The 17159-nt window shown below is 40.6% G+C and overlaps 4 protein-coding genes and 1 pseudogene across 5 annotated transcripts; 3 read left to right on the top strand and 2 right to left on the bottom strand.

Moving 5' to 3' along the window:
• Window positions 1–157: 157 nt before the first annotated feature.
• Window positions 158–1741, top strand: LOC135351291 (uncharacterized; annotated as a pseudogene).
• Window positions 1742–2939: 1198 nt separating this feature from the next.
• Window positions 2940–3981, bottom strand: LOC135351290 (peroxisome biogenesis factor 10-like). The gene has a single exon (XM_064550262.1). It carries the CDS (start codon window positions 3979–3981, stop codon window positions 3028–3030), a length of 954 nt encoding a protein of 317 aa, XP_064406332.1. The 3' UTR covers window positions 2940–3027.
• Window positions 3982–4137: 156 nt separating this feature from the next.
• Window positions 4138–8004, top strand: LOC135351287 (queuosine-tRNA galactosyltransferase-like). Its single transcript, XM_064550259.1, is given in 12 exon segments — window positions 4138–4274; window positions 4333–4449; window positions 5554–5650; window positions 5755–5857; window positions 5859–5943; window positions 6025–6120; window positions 6183–6278; window positions 6342–6466; window positions 6970–7105; window positions 7186–7254; window positions 7433–7507; window positions 7562–8004. Coding segments are annotated over 12 exon segments (1110 nt in total). The 5' UTR covers window positions 4138–4244; the 3' UTR covers window positions 7643–8004.
• A 421-nt stretch (window positions 8005–8425) lies between these two features.
• LOC135351289 (serine/threonine-protein phosphatase alpha-3 isoform-like) lies at window positions 8426–11677 on the top strand. Of its 2 annotated transcripts, none has more exons than XR_010399426.1 (9): window positions 8426–9092; window positions 9336–9541; window positions 9685–9792; window positions 9862–9950; window positions 10009–10079; window positions 10135–10212; window positions 10443–10584; window positions 11101–11205; window positions 11535–11677. XR_010399426.1 is itself a non-coding variant. In XM_064550261.1 (9 exons), exons 1-9 carry the CDS (start codon window positions 8952–8954, stop codon window positions 11544–11546), a joined length of 963 nt encoding a protein of 320 aa, XP_064406331.1. In that variant the 5' UTR covers window positions 8600–8951; the 3' UTR covers window positions 11547–11677. The 2 variants fall into 2 exon arrangements, 1 of the variants encoding a protein (XP_064406331.1); XM_064550261.1 differs by having other exon boundaries at window positions 8600–9092; window positions 10443–10595.
• A 75-nt stretch (window positions 11678–11752) lies between these two features.
• On the bottom strand, window positions 11753–16529 carry LOC135351286 (cytohesin-1-like). The gene is made up of 10 exons (XM_064550257.1): window positions 16349–16529; window positions 16179–16243; window positions 16018–16093; window positions 15689–15807; window positions 15240–15320; window positions 14074–14189; window positions 13606–13754; window positions 12918–13103; window positions 12499–12655; window positions 11753–12095 (listed from the first exon to the last, which is right to left on the bottom strand). The coding sequence occupies exons 1-10, from the start codon at window positions 16439–16441 to the stop codon at window positions 11929–11931; spliced, it is 1209 nt and encodes a 402-aa protein (XP_064406327.1). The 5' UTR covers window positions 16442–16529; the 3' UTR covers window positions 11753–11928.
• Window positions 16530–17159: the final 630 nt, after the last annotated feature.

Raw genomic sequence — 17159 nt, 5'->3', positions numbered from 1 at the left:
ACACAACGTTGAACCTTACTATTATCTTACTATTATCTGTTGAACCTTACTATTATCTTCGGGCATGTCACAGTATAACATGATTATGGGACAGATTGGTACTTTCCCAGGGATTGTCCCAGGGATCAGATTCTTCATGGGTATAAAAAACTGAATGTTTTTGTATTGTAATTATAATCCACTGCTTGCTACTCCATCATTACACGTCCTCGAACGATCAACTATATACCACTGTCCCGGTCTTTGTCACCTAGAAAACAAGAAGATGTCTGTAAATCTTGAAGTTGAGATCAAAGGACAATCATATGCCCTGAACAAGGTTCCAGATGAGGATTCTGCTATCGTACTTGCGGAAAAGGACAAACTTCTCGGATCGATTGATCTACAAACGCTTGTTGATGATCTTGGCCGTGTAGGAGGATTCATTCGCATTGCATACAATGGAGTTGGAGCTGCAGGGCCAAAATTTACAAACGAACAGATCGAAATTCAACGTCTCGGCTATGATATCACTAAACTATGCGATAAATCTGCTCTCACAGTTGCAAAATTCAAGAAAGCGTTGAGCTGCATTCTCACTGATTTGCAAACTACTTATGACTTTCTTCTTGACAATATGGAGGAGTTGGCAATTGACACCTTATCTGCCATTTCAAAGCTTGCCGGTGATATGCAACAAGCAGCACTCGAACTTCAGCATGAGTTTGAAGAAGAAGAGAAGAAAGTAGTCAAAACACTTGAAGATACACAAAAACGCAAAGGGGATGAAGCTATACATATCCAGCATCTAAAAAAGGAGCAGATAGAAATGGAAGAGGAGAAACAAAAATCATTTACACTGATGAAAGAACATCAAGCAAAGGAAAGAGAGGCTGAAAGCATGCAGGCGTAGAGATCTTGAGGAACAAGAAGACAAAGCGATGTCGGAAATTGGGTCTATTAATCCCATAAAAGAGTTGGCTAATGTTTTCACGACAGTAACAATGGGAAGAAAGGTTTTCAGCGAGAAAGGACCAGAGAAAGCAGAAGCCATTAAAAAGGTACGACAAGAAGCTCTTGAAACTGAGAAAGCTATCCGAGAACAACGCCATGAAGCACTAGCCAGGATGACATCCTTCACTTCCAAGATAAAGCAATGCCAAACTGAAGAGAATATGGCAGAATGTGCTGTAGACGCCCTTCACGAGGCTATTGGTGCCCTCAAACAGCTGTCTGCTGTTATGATGCAAGCAGCACTTTTTTGGCAGCAAATGCAAGATCACTGCAAGAGCTTGGCTGAATCTGGGATGAAGAAGACGGTAGAGCAAGCACTGAAGTATTCTGAAGAGAAACGACTCAAGGTATGGACATCCAACGGTTTCAAGCGGAAAGCAATTGAGTTTTATGCCGGCTGGGTTGCCTTGCATGGAGTCTGCAGTGTTTACATGGAGCAGATCAAGCTGACACAGAAAGATCTCTATCGCTACATTGCTGAGAATCCATCGTACGAAGAGTCCCGTTCAAATCTCAAAGAGCTGGCAGAAAAATTTCTCGTTGATCTCAAGCACGACCAACAGGCTCTTAGCGACAAAAATTTTACAGCTCAGGAGGAGATTGAGGCACTAAATGAGAATAAAGACACCTAAAGAATAATAGCTTGATCACTATAGATCTTTATATAATTATAGCTAGTTTTAATTGCTTCATGCACTTGTTGACATTTTATTAGCGCAGTGACAATAACTGAATTACTTACGTGTGACATGTGTTTAGTCAATGAGACCATTAGTGCCTTTTGCATGTGATATTAAATTCGTAATTCGTGGGTATGAATGTTCACGGGTGTTTGAGCAAAACGCAGAGAAATTAGGGTCAATATAGGGTGTCACGTTTAATGAAAGATTAAACATTCTTGTTCTAGGTTCTTGCATGACCTTTGCTTTCTAGCGCTTCTGTTGTTTATTGGAATTGAATAAGTTTATCCACAGGGGAAAGGGTCACACATATATATAGGCAACATTGCCTTACAAAGATGCTTCCATTACACAAACAAAACACAAATTATAAATTTACTAGGTTTTCCTTTTTTGTTAATAATATTTTCCTATGGAACTCATTACCTGTGCCTTTACTTATTCACTATTATTATAATATGTAATTAGTAATGTTGCTTATAATTTTAGATTACTGTATGTATAGCAGGTAATTTTCATACGAACTATACCCATTCTTTGTACAGCTCAGGATAGTGACGTTGAACCTATTGTGCCAGAAAATTTTCGCAGTTTTAATTTTCGTAGGTTGATACGAAAAATATCACCATACGAAAATAACCTGTTATACGGCGTATATACCTTTTCATTAGTATTTACAAACTAAGAAAGTACTGTGCGAACGAGTACATTGTATTTGTAACAGTAAAATGGAAGGTAGTCCATTACGTCTAACAGTAGATTATAAACTCATGACGTTTAACCAGTTAAGATTTTGTCTGCACTAGCTCCTCGTATGATTTATCCCACTGTATTCTATCCATTTGGCCGCTAACCACCTTGCTGCTAGTTTACTGATGTCCCACAATTTGTGTGGAGACCAGACTGGAGCTGCATACTCCAAGTGAGGTTGGGCTATAGTTCAGTGTATAATTATGCTGAAGTTTTTGCTGTCTTAGAAGATGAGCTTCAAATACTCGTTCGCATAGTCTTTCCTTAGTTTGCTAGTTTACAAATAAACATTCGGGGGAGATCCTTGCATGCAATCAGCAACCACGAAAATATTATCCACGAAATGTCTAATATTATAATTGCTGAACCACGAATATTTGTCCCCCGAAAATTATCATATCTCAATGACATTATGATTAGCACTGAAATGGCTTGGTTTTTTCTTGAAAATTATCACATGCATATTTATATGATATGCATGCATGATGGAAGACGGTTGATCTAACACGTATACAGTGTACTGTATTTCGATATCTTATTACGCAAAAGAAATTGCCCAAAATTGGGTACAATTATAACACAAACAAAGAAAGGAAAGTAAATATTAGCTCTCAAAGTGCTGTAAACAGACCAATTGCTGAGGCTCAACGCTACATCTACACACTGGACATGCTATGTTTTCACTAACCCACTCACACACACAGTCCCAGCAAAACACGTGACCACAAAGAGTAGTCGTCGGTGCTTCACACATCTCCAGACACAGCGGACATTTCAAACTCGTAGACACCATAATATCATCTCTTTGCGACTCTTCTTGTATCCGATTTACTGTTGAGTGAGTTGTTTTCTTTGTTCTTGATTTGAAATAGTCCCAGATCCATTTCAACACTCTGAATGCTATTTGAGCAAAGATGATCCAGCTGAGAATACAGTAAGTATTCCGCGATGCAGTAACATCTGCTAGGGTGGTGGTTTTGTATCGAACCATTACGTAGTTAATACCAGTGAATCTCTTTCCAAAATGGTAGAAAATACCTCTAAGATAGAACAAAGACAAGTGGAGTTTGTTAAACGTTGACACGAGTTCTTCAAGAAATTCTACAGTCTTTTCCAAAACCTGGTACTGTTGTTCCGTTACATTTAGGGAATCCAGACTGCGCTCATTAAGTCTCTTGTATATTTCCTCCAATGCACGCTCAATAATATAAGGCCCCACAGTTTGTAAGAGTATGGCCAATGTTCGCGATACCAAACCAGCTGGAGTGTACAAAGGTTGAGTAGAAGTTCCCTCGATGTGCGATTTAACCTGTATGGTGTTTGTATACTCTTCTCCTAAGGTCTGGTTATCGAGGAGGGTGGTGAGTCCATAGTAACCGAGCTCAGTGAGTAGGTGGAGCTCTCTCTGCCATTTTATCCAGGATCGAAGAGGGAGCAGCTGTCGTGATATTTCAGAGAGGAGTGCCGAGATGCGGTCAATGTAGAATCTGTCCTTCTGATTGCTTCGAACTAGTTCTGGAGCACCGGCTGGTAGAAGGTGTAACTGCGACATTGACATTGCTACAGAGGTAGACTAGCTGAGCAGTTACATGTAGAGAGAATTAGAATTCATCAATTATCACATAGATCCACCAACACTCATCTAATCTAGACTACCTGCTGTGCTCAAGCAGAGATCTCTGACTCAAGCAAGTGTTAAACTGTTTCAACTGATGACTTGCCCTTTGAACTATGTCTATGAACCAATCCACCTTAGATCTAGATCGATCCCTACCAACCTATTTTTTAGTGTTGAAGCTGTGATTGTGACTGTTCGATCCAATGGCTATACAGAAGTCAGAAATTGAAGTGGTAAGTTGGCATGCATAGATCTATGTTTGTGATGAGCCTGTGTACCCATCCCATGCAGTCGATCGTGATGCCAGTGCATAACGGAGCCGCCTGGCTGGATGAGGCTCTCAGCTCAGTCCTGGAGCAGACCTTCACTGGGACCATGGAACTGTCTGTATTCAACGATGCCTCCACTGTAAGCATGCATGCATCGTTACATGTAACTGGCCCGTTGGTCGATTATTAATTAAAGGCCAGATACGTAGGTGCAGCTTATAATCACTAGGGTGACGTAAGCGCCATGGGGGCAAGCGACGCATCCAACTCTGCTGGAAGTCTGGGAAGATATTGTGCAAATGACACCACATCTTGTGGCAGGTTGATGACATGGCCTGTGTATCCATATTGCCCAGTGGTAATCGATAGATGGACATTATTGGCATGACTGCAGATATACATCTCCTTAGCATCTTGGATTGAACAGCAGATTGTTCGAAAAGAGGCATATCTGGATTCACATCTGTATGCCTCTGCCTGTGTTGTTCCAAGCGTGCCTGTGTGGCCTCTGGAGTATCTGTAATGAACATTTGGCCACTTTCTGCTGGTTTGGGTGGAAGCAGCCATTTGTTGTAGGCGTGCTTGTCTGGCCTTAAGCGTCTCTGAGTTGCTGGGTTACTCTATTGGCATCCATTTGTGCCTGTCGAGTTTCTACACGAATTTATGCTAGCAGAACCCTTTGATTTGGTTACCTTCACTCCTGTGTTCCCTATATCTTTCTCTACATCTACCTGATCGAAGCCTACTTTCCCTCTGTTTCTTGGGATCTTGCCTGTCGCTCTCTCTCTCTCCTTCTTGCTAACCTTTCTGCCTCTGTGTCCTGTATTGAGCTGCTGGGTTACTTTATTGGCATCCATTTGTGCCTGTAGAGCTTGTGCAGTTTCTTCACAAAATTACCTTCACTCGAACTCCTTTGTGCCCTGCATCTTTCTCTGCGTCTAGCAAGCCTCCTTCCCCTCTTTTCAGCTATTTCTTTGTCGCTATTCATCTTTATTCTTTAATCGTAGCTGCCTAGCTAGCTAGCTATACACATACATTCTATCTAATGGTATTGACTCACGTAAAGTTGGTATAAAAGCAAATTATCATGCCAGTCCACTACATACATACATACCACGGACCAACGTTGAAGACTAAGTAAGGGACTCGCTTCGCTTGCCCCAATCAGTTCCTCAAGCAGCTTACACAATACCAATGCATGTAGTGCCTATCTAAAGCTTGGTGCTTCTAATTTCCTTTGTAGGACTCTTCTGTGACCGTACTTGAGTCATGGAGAGAGAGGCTTGAGAGACGCGACATCGCCATGGTTATTGGTGGACATCATGGACAACCTGCAGGAAGTAAGTTCATAAAATCTCCACGAGTATCAATTTTACTTCAATGGTCATACGTGCATGGCATGACATTGTAGCACCAAAAGTAAAGACTTGTGTTTTCATTGCAGCTGGGTTTGGTCGGAATCAAGCTATCAAGCAGAGCTCTGGGAGGTACCTGTGCTTCTTTGATGCAGTGAGTGTGCCCATGGTACCCACCTATTGTGTGTCATTGTGTGGCTACTTCTGAGGATGATGTCATGGCTACCGACAGAGTTGAGCTCCAGCTCAGAACAGCCATAGACAATCCTACTGACACAGTAAGTCTCTTTCAAAAATATGTGAATGCTACAAATCACTCGTACATACTTGCACAAATTTCTGTCTATTTTTTATCTCAGTTGGTTGGCAGTTGCTTTACGAGGACCCCAGCTGGCTCTACAGAGAGGTACACAAGATGGTGCAACACACTCTCTCCCACACAGCTCCACACACAGGTGACATTTACCCCCTCCCCAACCACACACACCCACTGTTCACCACCCACTGACTCTTGCAGGCTTTTACTGCGTTTGGTCCTACACTCATACAACCAACCTGGTTCTGTAGTCGAGAACTTGTTGACAAACTGGGGCCTTTCTCGGAGCAAGGAAGGGTAAGTTATGTAGTTAATGTATGCAATTTCTTTTAATGGCGTAGCCGATATTTTCTTCTTTAGGGTACTCCAGAGGATTTAATATTCTTCTATAAGCACCTCTCTGAAGGAGGAAAGTTGTTGAAGATTGAGCGGCCTCTTTTGGTCTATCGTTACCATCAAGATTGCGAATCATTCAATGTTAACAGGTTAGTCATATTCTAAGCCCTGTACGTCGTGATTAACTGATTGAATTCTGCTTTCTTATCTCAATTATTTTTTCTGTCACTGTATTTTCAGTGAGATGTCTAGTTTGCCTTTCTTTTGTATGGGGGCCGGGTTCCACTGTAGTTGAGCTAGCTGACTAGTATCATGGAGAGATGCACTGTATATATTGATGGCTGTACTTTTATTAGATCCTGATAAATAATTTTAAGCGCAGGTGTGTAAAGGGATACATGTCCATTTTTGGTAAAGATCATTACATTAAGTTTTGCATAACGACGTTATCATGACAAAAAATGCTTATAGTTCAAGCCCGTGAGAGTCATGATTATAATTAATTATGTCTTGTGTCAGTTGTGTGCTGTGTTTATGTCTATGTGTTTATGTCTACATCTTTATTATTATGCCACGTTTTTTGGGAATATATATTTTTCAGAATAATGAGTGAAAAAACAGCATAATTTATCAGGGTCTAACTTTTATCCAGACAGACAATATGGGACTTGAGGGTGGAGATGATTCAAGGCGCTGTCTTGACAAAGTGGCCGTCTTTCACCATTTGGAATGCTGGTAAGCAAGGAAGGAGGTTCTACCGCTCTCTCCGTCCTGAAAACCAGGCCAAGGCAAGTGATCTTACTCTCTTCTGTGTACATGTATTATAGTAATTTGCTTTATCAGATCAATTTCCTCCACAAATACAAAGGTTAATGCATTCTGTGATGTTGATGAAAAGAAGATATCTCAAGGTGTCTACATTTATGAGAAAAGTGAGGTTCGTATAATTATACAATGTACATTAGTTCACAGTTCATATGCATGCCACCAATTAATCATTAATCATGGCATGTATTACTGTACGTGTACATATTTTCATTTGCATGCAGTATAATTATAATAATTATTGTCTTAAATGCATATTAATTTTATGTGAGGAATGACAATTTTCCCAGAGACTACCCAAACCCCGTGTGCCTATTGTACACTTCACTGCCGCTAAACCACCCTTCATTTTGTGTGTGAAATGGGTAAGTTTTGTACACAATCATAATGTCTATGATAGACTCGAGCATATTCTGTAGGATCTAACTGGTGGTGAGTTCGAGGAAAACCTGGCTTCTCTGAAACTAACAGAGGGAGAGGATTACTATCATTTCAGCTAGTCTAAGAGCATATATAATTATATATACGCTTCACATGTGACAGCTGGCTTCGTTCACTACCTGGCCGGTACCGTGCAGTGACATCATCAAGTTTATTGGCCATTGTGGCTGCATATGCACTTTTATAATTGTCATCTCAACATGTTTTTAAATTAATAATGGTGATGTTGAAATTGTGTTCACACGATCATTTAATGTATGATGCCTAGTGCATAAAAGTTTAACACATACGAAGACGATAAAGAGTTCTAGCAATTGCCCATACGTACTAGCTGTCGGTAGCAGGTTGTCTGACTGATTCTGTAGGTGTGTAAGGAAGGTAATAATAACAACAGCTAGTGTGTAATGCTGCAGTATTTCGTATAAAACTAGCAATGTATCACGTGTACACAGATACTCTAGACTCACACAATAGAGTGCATTTTCTAAAAAATTATAAATGGATTGGCAACCTAAGCACCTCAAATAACCACCTGCGTTTTGCTGTGGTTTAATCGAGGCTGCCTGCTGCTGAATTTGCATTTCCATTTACCGTAATTATAAGACACAGTACACTACTTATTATTGGTACCAAGGTGTCATACAGGATATTGAAGGAAAGGGGGGAATAAGACACGCTTCTAAGAACATTTTGCTAAAAAAAAGGTCAACTCTTAATTCAATACCCTGTCAGTATGTAACATTGCCGGCTATTGGACACTCAGTCATACAATTAGTACCCGAATGCACATTCTAGGGGGGGGGGGGTTAGAGCCAGAGGGGGGATATCCCCTCACCCCTGTATGACACATTGGGTACAAAAGAGTATATAAGAACGTTATGTACCTCTAGCTACTTACAAACAATAGAATTTTATGTGCCGCTTATGTGAGCATGTGATCTGTTGCCAATTCTATGATTAAACGCTGACCACGATACTAACGCAGTGAGTGTATAATCATTACAAGGCATGCAATTTAAAATGATACCCTCAACTTACTTCTTTTGTAATGAGTCGGCCAGTTTAATCTCTCCTGTTCTCCTTTCTGTGACCCAGGACCAAAGGCAACAAACAATGGACCTACATAATTCTAGATAACACACACCCACAAACTTGTCTGTCCTCACCAAGCCCTCCTAGGACACAGGACAGAAAGAGCACTGGTTGAGTGGCCCAAGTAAACTTGAGCCAGTTAAAACTCGCCCTCACAGGATTCATTACTTGCGCAATGCAATGGTGTCTTCTTGATGCTTTACTATACACAAAAATTGTCGGCCAATCGTCATAAAAATGTAGATCTATTTCCATGGAGACAGACACACACATAAAATGGCGGATGAAGGCATCGCTGTTGTTGCTCCTAGCCCTAGACCTACTGCACACACTGACTGTGATGACCCAGGGCTCACCCTGGATGTGGACCTCATGATAAATAAACTTTTGGCCCTCAAAGATAACCCAGGAACACAGGTTCAATGATTTATTTCAAATTTCAGTCGTAGCTACATATAGCGTAGAGTAAACTAAAAATTGAAATTCTACTATGCGTTCATAATTTACTCAGTTTATTATGAAGAGAGTATGGTTGATCAGTTTATAGCCTCGATCGTCCATACGCCCACTACCTCTCCTTGTTAATTGCTTGGTTGGCTGGCATGGTGGAGGGTAGGAGTAGGAAAACATACCTGAAGTCACAGCAATTCTTCTACGTAGGTTTTATTGCCTGAGAACCAAATTCATCAGTTGTGCAGTAAGACTCGAGAAATATTCCTCTCCCAGCCGTCTCTCCTGGAGCTAGATGCCCCCATTACTATAGTGGGGGACATTCACGGACAATACGCTGACCTGCTCAGGATCTTTGACAAGACTGGCTACCCACCAGACACCAACTTTCTCTTCTTAGGGGACTATGTTGATAGGTACATGGTTCAATGCTGTAACGTATTTTAAAATGACTTGAGAAATAGTTTCACTAAGAAAATTAATTGTCAGTGACCCATCTTGTAAGCACTGATACATAATTTTCCTTAAAAAGCCATAATAAAACACGTGTTAATTGCAGGGGGAGTATGTCTATAGAGAGTGTGTGTTTGCTGCTTGCGTACAAGATTCAGTATCCTGAGAACGTGTTCCTACTGCGTGGAAATCACGAGACTGCCAGCATCAACAGGTAACATCAGACATATCCACATGGTTATCAAGCGTGTGTTGTTCCTATAATGAATCTTCTTGTCTGTAGGATTTATGGTTTCTATGATGAGTGCAAGAGAAGATACAGCATAAAGTTGTGGAAAACATTCTCTGATTGCTTCAACTGCTTACCTCTGAGTAAGCCATCGTAATTTTGTGTGTGGTTAAATTTAACTCTCCTCATTATTCACTGTAGCCGCAGTGGTTGAGAACAATATACTGTGTATGCATGGTGGACTGTCCCCCGACCTGAAATCGCTAGACCAAGTGAGATCACTTAACTTTTGTCATTGATCCTTTACACGTTGTATTGTCCACACAGTTGAAGGAGATAGAGAGACCGCTGGATGGGCTCAGCGAAGGACTTGTATGTGATCTCATGTGGTCCGATCCCGATGAGGTACGTACGTGAACAAAACTTGATATTCCAGTATCTGTTAACAGTGTGTTATAGTTATACGTACATAACATTTTGCATGTACTGTAGTAATAGCGATAAAGTGTGAGCATTGTTGAGACTATAACCCAGCACATAATTTCGAGCAATAATTATAGTTTTCTCCTGAACTTACGGTACAATACGAGAAATCACTTTTCATAACTTAATAGAGTACGCATTGCTACCCACAGGACATTCTTGGCTGGGGTGAGAGTGACAGAGGTGTGTCCTACACCTTTGGTAGGGACATAGTTCAAGAGTTTATGGAGACCAACAAGTTGAGCCTCATCTGCAGGGCCCATCAAGTCGTGGAGGATGGATACGAGTTCTTCAGTAAGAGACAGGTACAAATAATCATTATTGGCACTACATGTATATACCGTATAGCGGGTAATTTTCGTGGGGGGGGGGGGGGCGAAATATTCGTGGTTGAGCAATTTTTAGTAAGTTCGTGAATCTTATTTTCGTGGTTGCTATTTGCACCGCAGGTAAAGGTAGCAAGGTTGTTTCATTTGTAGGTAAAATTAATATTCATGCTCCTGAGTTCAACTACGAAAACCACGAATACTTTGCCCCCCCCCCCCGGATTTACCAGCTATAGGGTATACTGGGTAAGTCATAAATTAAAGAAAACCGAGTTGTCTGTAACTACTGTTTGGGGTACAGAGCAGATTGTGAAGTGCAACCAAAAGCGTATGGAGTAACTACAAGTGGTGTACATGTTGTAATACGTACAGGTACTCGATTCAAAATGATTAGTCCATACATGCAGCCTTGTTAGGAATACTAAACAGTAGTACTAAAGTACTGTACATAAATTAATTGTTTTAGAGAGTTTTCATTATACAGCTGGTGACTATTTTCAGTGCTCCGAACTACTGTGGAGATTTTGATAATGCTGGGGGGATGCTTAACGTCTCGAAACAGCTCACCTGCTCATTCTCTATCATACCAGTGAGTCCCAGCAAATACAGTTTATGTGACAGTATGTGTGTTCTTACTTTCTTACATTATGAGTGTTGTGGTCACACATTCTGTGTAAGTAGGTCACCCTCTATACTTCAGCCAAGTTACCCTATAATAATAATAGTCTTCATGTCTCGTGTTTTCATGCTGTGTTGTGTAGTACTGTTAATGAGTCATTATAGTCGATGTCATAGATAGGTTCACTGTACACGTGCGCTTTACCTTAATTATGTATTATTATGGTCATCAGCAGTCACTCTGACTCTTTCTTTCCTTCACGTACATGTACCCCCCTCCCCTTCACACACACACAACAGCCTATCACGTAGCAAGATTTGAACATTATTATGTGGACAGCAAGCAGTATGGCTGTATAATATCTTACTCATCTCACTGCTGCGTGGCAGACCAATTATGCTCATGCTATGCCAGACAATTGCTATTTATACGAAATCAAAACTGATTTGCATATAATGTATGTCTGACTCATCAATCATTTCATACCATTCCCTATGTTGTTATAATTGTGACACTATCAATGAACAATAATTATTTATTTACAACGATAAAAATTAACGAACTAAACACCATGTTATAATTAATGTACAGAAAATTAATGAGATAAAAATTAGTGCATGAGTGATTAATTATTGTACACATCCTACTAACATAATTATTATCTCAGTTATAATTATGCACATGCGCGCAGTCTCAGTCGAACCCCGGCAACTCTAACCCTGTTACGCAGGTGATCCTTCTCTTACGCTGCTGAAAGGCGTCATAGGCAGAGTCCTGTCCTATACTGGCCTCGATACACCGCACCCACGACTCAGCTTCCTCTGGACCACCAGTCTGCAAACGGTAGAACTCGTGGTTCCCTAGCCGTGTGTGTTTGAAAAGAGGGTATAATTAATTCATAAATAATTATTATATAGGGATGTCTGATACCAGTGTCGATCAAAAATCTGGCACACACACCCAATCAAATACGCATTTCTAAGGAGATCTTTCATAGCTAGCTGTATAATTGTTCTAGCATGTTTGTGTGGAGGGGGAGGGGTTTCTAGGTCACCATAATAATTATTATAATGGTAGAGTATATCAACATTCGTCTCGATTGATAATAATATTGATACATGCATGTACGTACAGTTGTAACAGTACACATGCAGCTACGTATGATAATAAGCTATAAAGGAACTACACCACATCCAATCACATACTACACTCCCTCACATCCATTGAGACACAGTACACGGCAACACACACCACACTACACACCTGGTACTGGTTTCCCATCCGAGTCTTTCTTCCACGCTTTGATGACACCATCCTCTGAGTAAATCTCGAAACAGTGAGGAGGAAACTTTGGGTCAGTGACTAGTCTCACTTTGAGGTGGGGCTCCATTAATGGAATACTGCCAATCAAATCATCATCCTGTAATAGACACAAAAGTCATTCATTAGACAACAGTTGTACGTTATGTTTCTCGATGATGATGCTGTCTAAAATATACATTTACGTGTATCTAGTGACCTCCAAAGAGTTTCACGATTAAGTGATGCATTGTCCTGCTACAGTCTGAAAAACATGGCCTGAAAGGAAACTTCATGTACGAATAATGTCGCTACAACATACGTAACAATTTAATGCACCCCCATCATCAACAGTGTTATCATTAAATTATACGTGTACATACATTAGCCTGCTTGAAGTAGTAGAGCATGCGTTCCTTGAGGATGAACCAGCGTTTGTGTTTGGACTTGTACTTGCCCCCCTCCTTCATTAGCCAACCCTCTCTCTCGGGGTTAAAGAATGTCTCTGCCAGACCACCCTCACCATCAGGAACCTTGAATTCCTCCTTCTTTACCTGCTCGTACAAGTCCTGTGTGTGTGTGTGTAGAGAGGGGAGACATATATGATTATAGTGCATGGTTATAAACATTGTAGTAGAGTTTAAACTAGCACAAACGGACTTCTGTACATGACTAGTGCCTGGGGCTTCTAGATCACATTGCTAGGGTCTGGTGTGGGGTAGAGAGTAGAGGTATAAGTGGGAGGAAAGTATAAACCAATAATTTATCTATTCCATCAATAACGGGTATTATAGGCTAGTTACATGTGTACATGTATGTAACAACAAAAATCAAAACCACAATCTTTTATAGTGCAACAACCAAAGAGAGTAGATTTTTTTTTTTACAATTTTTTCACAGTTTGTTGCATATCTTTTGAAGTTTAGGTGCAAACCTAGTTTATACAATGACATGTAATCACAAGGAATTTTGAACTCACAAAAACACAACATGTTTTGATCGTACAAGCCAATAGGTGATATACATACTGACACAGCAGAACCTGTATTAATTAACACCTAAGTCCCTTACCTCCAGAAACTCTCGTGGTAGGTCGCTCCCATTGTTGATACCTCTGTTCATTTTCACAAACTGCTCTGGAGTGGGTTTGTCCCTTACACTCGGATTGTAGATGCTCGTATGCAGCATGATGATTGCATAGGAGAGGACATACGCAGTGTCTGCAGGTGGAGTAGAGAAATCAATGGACATGCAACTACATGTAAGGTGCAAATAAACACAATCGTACAATGTCATGTAGCTAACGGGACACAACTTATTGCTGGCTAATTTAATGGAGAAAGAGGCTAAAGTTTGTCAGAGGCTGGCATTAAAGTGCCTAGTTAGTCATACCTCGAGTCAAATGTCATTTTTCTCCTCGAAATAGATAACATTTTTTTCCGGGGAACGACCTCCAGACCCCCCTGAATTAAACCTTTCCCCCTCCCAGCAACAAATCTTGTATGAAACCCTGCCCATTATCTGACCACTCTCACTCACCTGTGTTGTCAAGAGCAAGCCCTGGGTTGCAGGAAAGATAGCGCTTGGCAAATAGTTCCATTATTCTGTCGATCTTTTGTGCCTCTCCAGGGAGATGGAAGCTCCACAGAAAGGCTCTGGTATAAAACAGAACATACAAGGGCATTGAACGATCATAACGAGTCTAGAGAACCCACTTTAAAATAGTTTGTAGCTCTTACGAAGTCCTATTGTATGCTTAGATCAATAGACCAAATGTACTGTTACTGTTTTTGCTAGCAATACACTATGCAATGATGTCAGGGTGTCATACAGGGGAAAAGGGGGATACCCCCCCCCCTAAAATTTGCATTCAGGTACCTTTTTTTAGCAAAATTTTCTAGTTACTTTTCTTATTCCCCCCTCTACTTCAAAATCCTGTATGACACCCTGGATGTACCCATTTTTCAAAAAGGTGGTAACAATTTTCAATCCTCAATCTCAATTCAACCATAGATTGAAGAGTTAGAGGGATAGGAAACGGAGTGGTGCACGTGATGATTTTACATTGAATCTGCAGTGGAGCCTCGAAAAATATCCGCGTTACGAGGCTATTAAGCACATTTTTGCCGGGTAACTCCCAAAGCTGTGTTTCCTCGAGACATCATCTCTTTCAGCAATTTATAACACGCCTAGTCCATGAGCCACGTGTAGTACTTGCTAATGTCTGACCACACCCAGTAAAAAGAGACTTTCCAATAAAGTTATATGTTCCCAAGGCTGTTTTAGAGCTATTGGAACATATAACGTGTAAGCGTGCTGGTTATGACTACTACAATAGGTATAGACCTTGAAATATAAGTGAGTTGCACGGACTAAGCACAGTTACTTGTAGTTTATTATGCACTGAGTGTAGAAATAGATATTGTTGTGATGGCCTTGATTAAACCGCAGCGTAGCGCGGATGTTACTCGAGATACAAACCGTTTCCTATCCCTCTAACTCTTCAATCTATGATTCAACACACACTTTGCCTTTTAGACTATTTTGTGGTAAACGAGGCTTAAGAGTTTTGTCTATAGTGGTGGTTATTTTTGTCTAGAGGTGGCTCGTACCAACCACAACCGACCAGTTGTGGACACATTCTTGATACAAATATGCTTTATTTTCTGAAATGGTTCAAAAGATGGAGTTTGGTTCTAGCTCACCTGATTGCCTCCACTAGAGACTTCCCTACAAAGTCATGTTGGTCAATAAAACTCTTTAACACCTCAATGTTGAAGTCCTTCCTGCAGTGGAGAGCAACAAACACAATTACGTACATGAACATAATAGTATTACACAGACTAGAGCCAATTAATGGAATCGAATAGTTGTGCCATTAAGAAACCTGGCAGGTAACTTCTATACATTGATTACGATAGACTTTGGCTGGGAGCTTAATTGTTTTTTTGTGGGCACATTGTAATGTGTACACTTACCAATTAGGATAGAATGCTATACAAGTAGTACTGTACCTAACTGTCAAATGAGTAAAAACAACAACAATGGTATCCCATACAGAATCCATCTTTAGTTAATGATCTTATGACCATTATACATGGACTGTGCACAATACTGAATGATACTTTATTCCACCACGACAAGAACCACTCACCCCTCTCCCAGGTAGTCTCCAATGGCCCTCTTGTTGAGTAGCTCTCCCTTCATCAGGTACTCGGCAATCTCCTTGGAGGATTCCCCCAGGACATTGTTGGACTGTAGGAACTTTATGCCCTGGGGGTATATACAGACAAACATAATGTTGTTCAGTTCTTATTGTCTTCACAACTACAATTATACAAGAGCACATTCATGTTGTTTTAGACTTTAGTGAGAATAATCGCTATTGTACAAGAACATGCTTATAGCTTATAGGGGGTGAGTGTATGGTCTGAGCCGGCCGTAGATGATCATTACACATCTGTAGGTACATTAAATACTTACGTCTTTCGGTTTTGCGTTGAACTTGTTCCTGCCATTTCTGATGATCCTCATCTTCTCTTTCTCTTGTCTGATCTCTCTACACAGACAGAGTGGCAATGTTTAACTAGCTACTGCCGATAATTGAGTAGGTATAGATAGATATGACTATTTAATACACTTACTCATCATTTGCCTCATCCAGGGCGGCTAGCTCATTGTCGATATCAATCACCTGTCGTCTTAGCTCCTGTATGGCACACACAACCAGTCACACTAACTAATCTAACTAGGTCAATGGTATTAGCTATAAAATATTAAAGACATGGTGGCATACTATTAATATTGGCTCTACCTGTATTTCCAACCACAACTTTTCCTTCTCGTCTCTGATATCTTTGAGAAGCTTATCTTCTTCTGCTGATCTAGTCAACTGTTCAGAGGCCATCACAAAAAAAGATTCTAGCTACGTACAGTAATAATATAAAAGTTGTGGTCTGAAATTACATCATCTCTAAGGCAATAAATTAAGATAAGGGTGTGACCTCACAAGCTAGGGGGAGGGATTTTGAAGGTTGACAATTAATTCTGGCTGCGTGTGCGCATGCGCACCTGGAAACTGCAGATGTTTTGACCTAGCTCGGTTGACATCTAAATCTGACACTGACAGCTGGAAGTTTCAAAGGAAGTGCATGCCTGTTCTTGCTGTAAAGCTACTATTTTAAAAGGTACTTTTTATTTTTATTAATAGGTCCCAATTTTCAAAAATTGGGAAGGAAAATTGACCTGAAAAATAGAACTAAACATACGTGTACGTGTACATATGTACGTACATTGACTTTGTACTCAATAGTAGAGTCTATATACATTCAGGAATGAGTGAAGAGCACCTTGTTGCACTCTCCCATCACTGTCGGGTGTGCGGATCTCCTTTCAGGAACAAGAAAGGCCCTCAAGGTTGTAGGCGTTCCTGCTCGGACAGAAAAGTTGCTCTCTTGGAGGTTTTTGGGATAGACATCAACGAAGACGTGGAAGCAATTCATCCCCAATTATATTGTCCCCCATGCAACAACATAATTTATCATACCTTCAAAAAAGCAAGAGACGGGAGAAAATACAACCCAATGAAAGTGATTGCAACATGGTCTGCACACAGTGATATAAAT

This window comes from Halichondria panicea, chromosome 17 (assembly GCF_963675165.1).
Source record: "Halichondria panicea chromosome 17, odHalPani1.1, whole genome shotgun sequence".
NCBI classification, from domain to species: Eukaryota; Metazoa; Porifera; class Demospongiae; order Suberitida; family Halichondriidae; genus Halichondria; species Halichondria panicea.
Note: the sequence above shows the minus strand (reverse complement) of the source record. Positions and strands in the feature narration are given on the sequence as shown.

Coding starts and splice junctions, on each gene's coding strand:
- LOC135351286 (XM_064550257.1), bottom strand. CDS start 16,441: ATGGCCTCTGAACAGTTGACTAGATCAGCAGAAGAAGATAAGCTTCTC. Junction 16,244..16,348: donor AGTTGTGGTTGGAAATACAG/GTAGAGCCAATA, acceptor TGTGCCATACAG/GAGCTAAGACGACAGGTGAT. Junction 13,755..14,073: donor GCTTGCTCTTGACAACACAG/GTGAGTGAGAGT, acceptor CTCCACCTGCAG/ACACTGCGTATGTCCTCTCC.
- LOC135351289 (XM_064550261.1), top strand. CDS start 8,952: ATGGCGGATGAAGGCATCGCTGTTGTTGCTCCTAGCCCTAGACCTACT. Junction 9,951..10,008: donor CTTCAACTGCTTACCTCTGA/GTAAGCCATCGT, acceptor TATTCACTGTAG/CCGCAGTGGTTGAGAACAAT. Junction 10,213..10,442: donor TGTGGTCCGATCCCGATGAG/GTACGTACGTGA, acceptor TGCTACCCACAG/GACATTCTTGGCTGGGGTGA.
- LOC135351290 (XM_064550262.1), bottom strand. CDS start 3,981: ATGTCAATGTCGCAGTTACACCTTCTACCAGCCGGTGCTCCAGAACTA.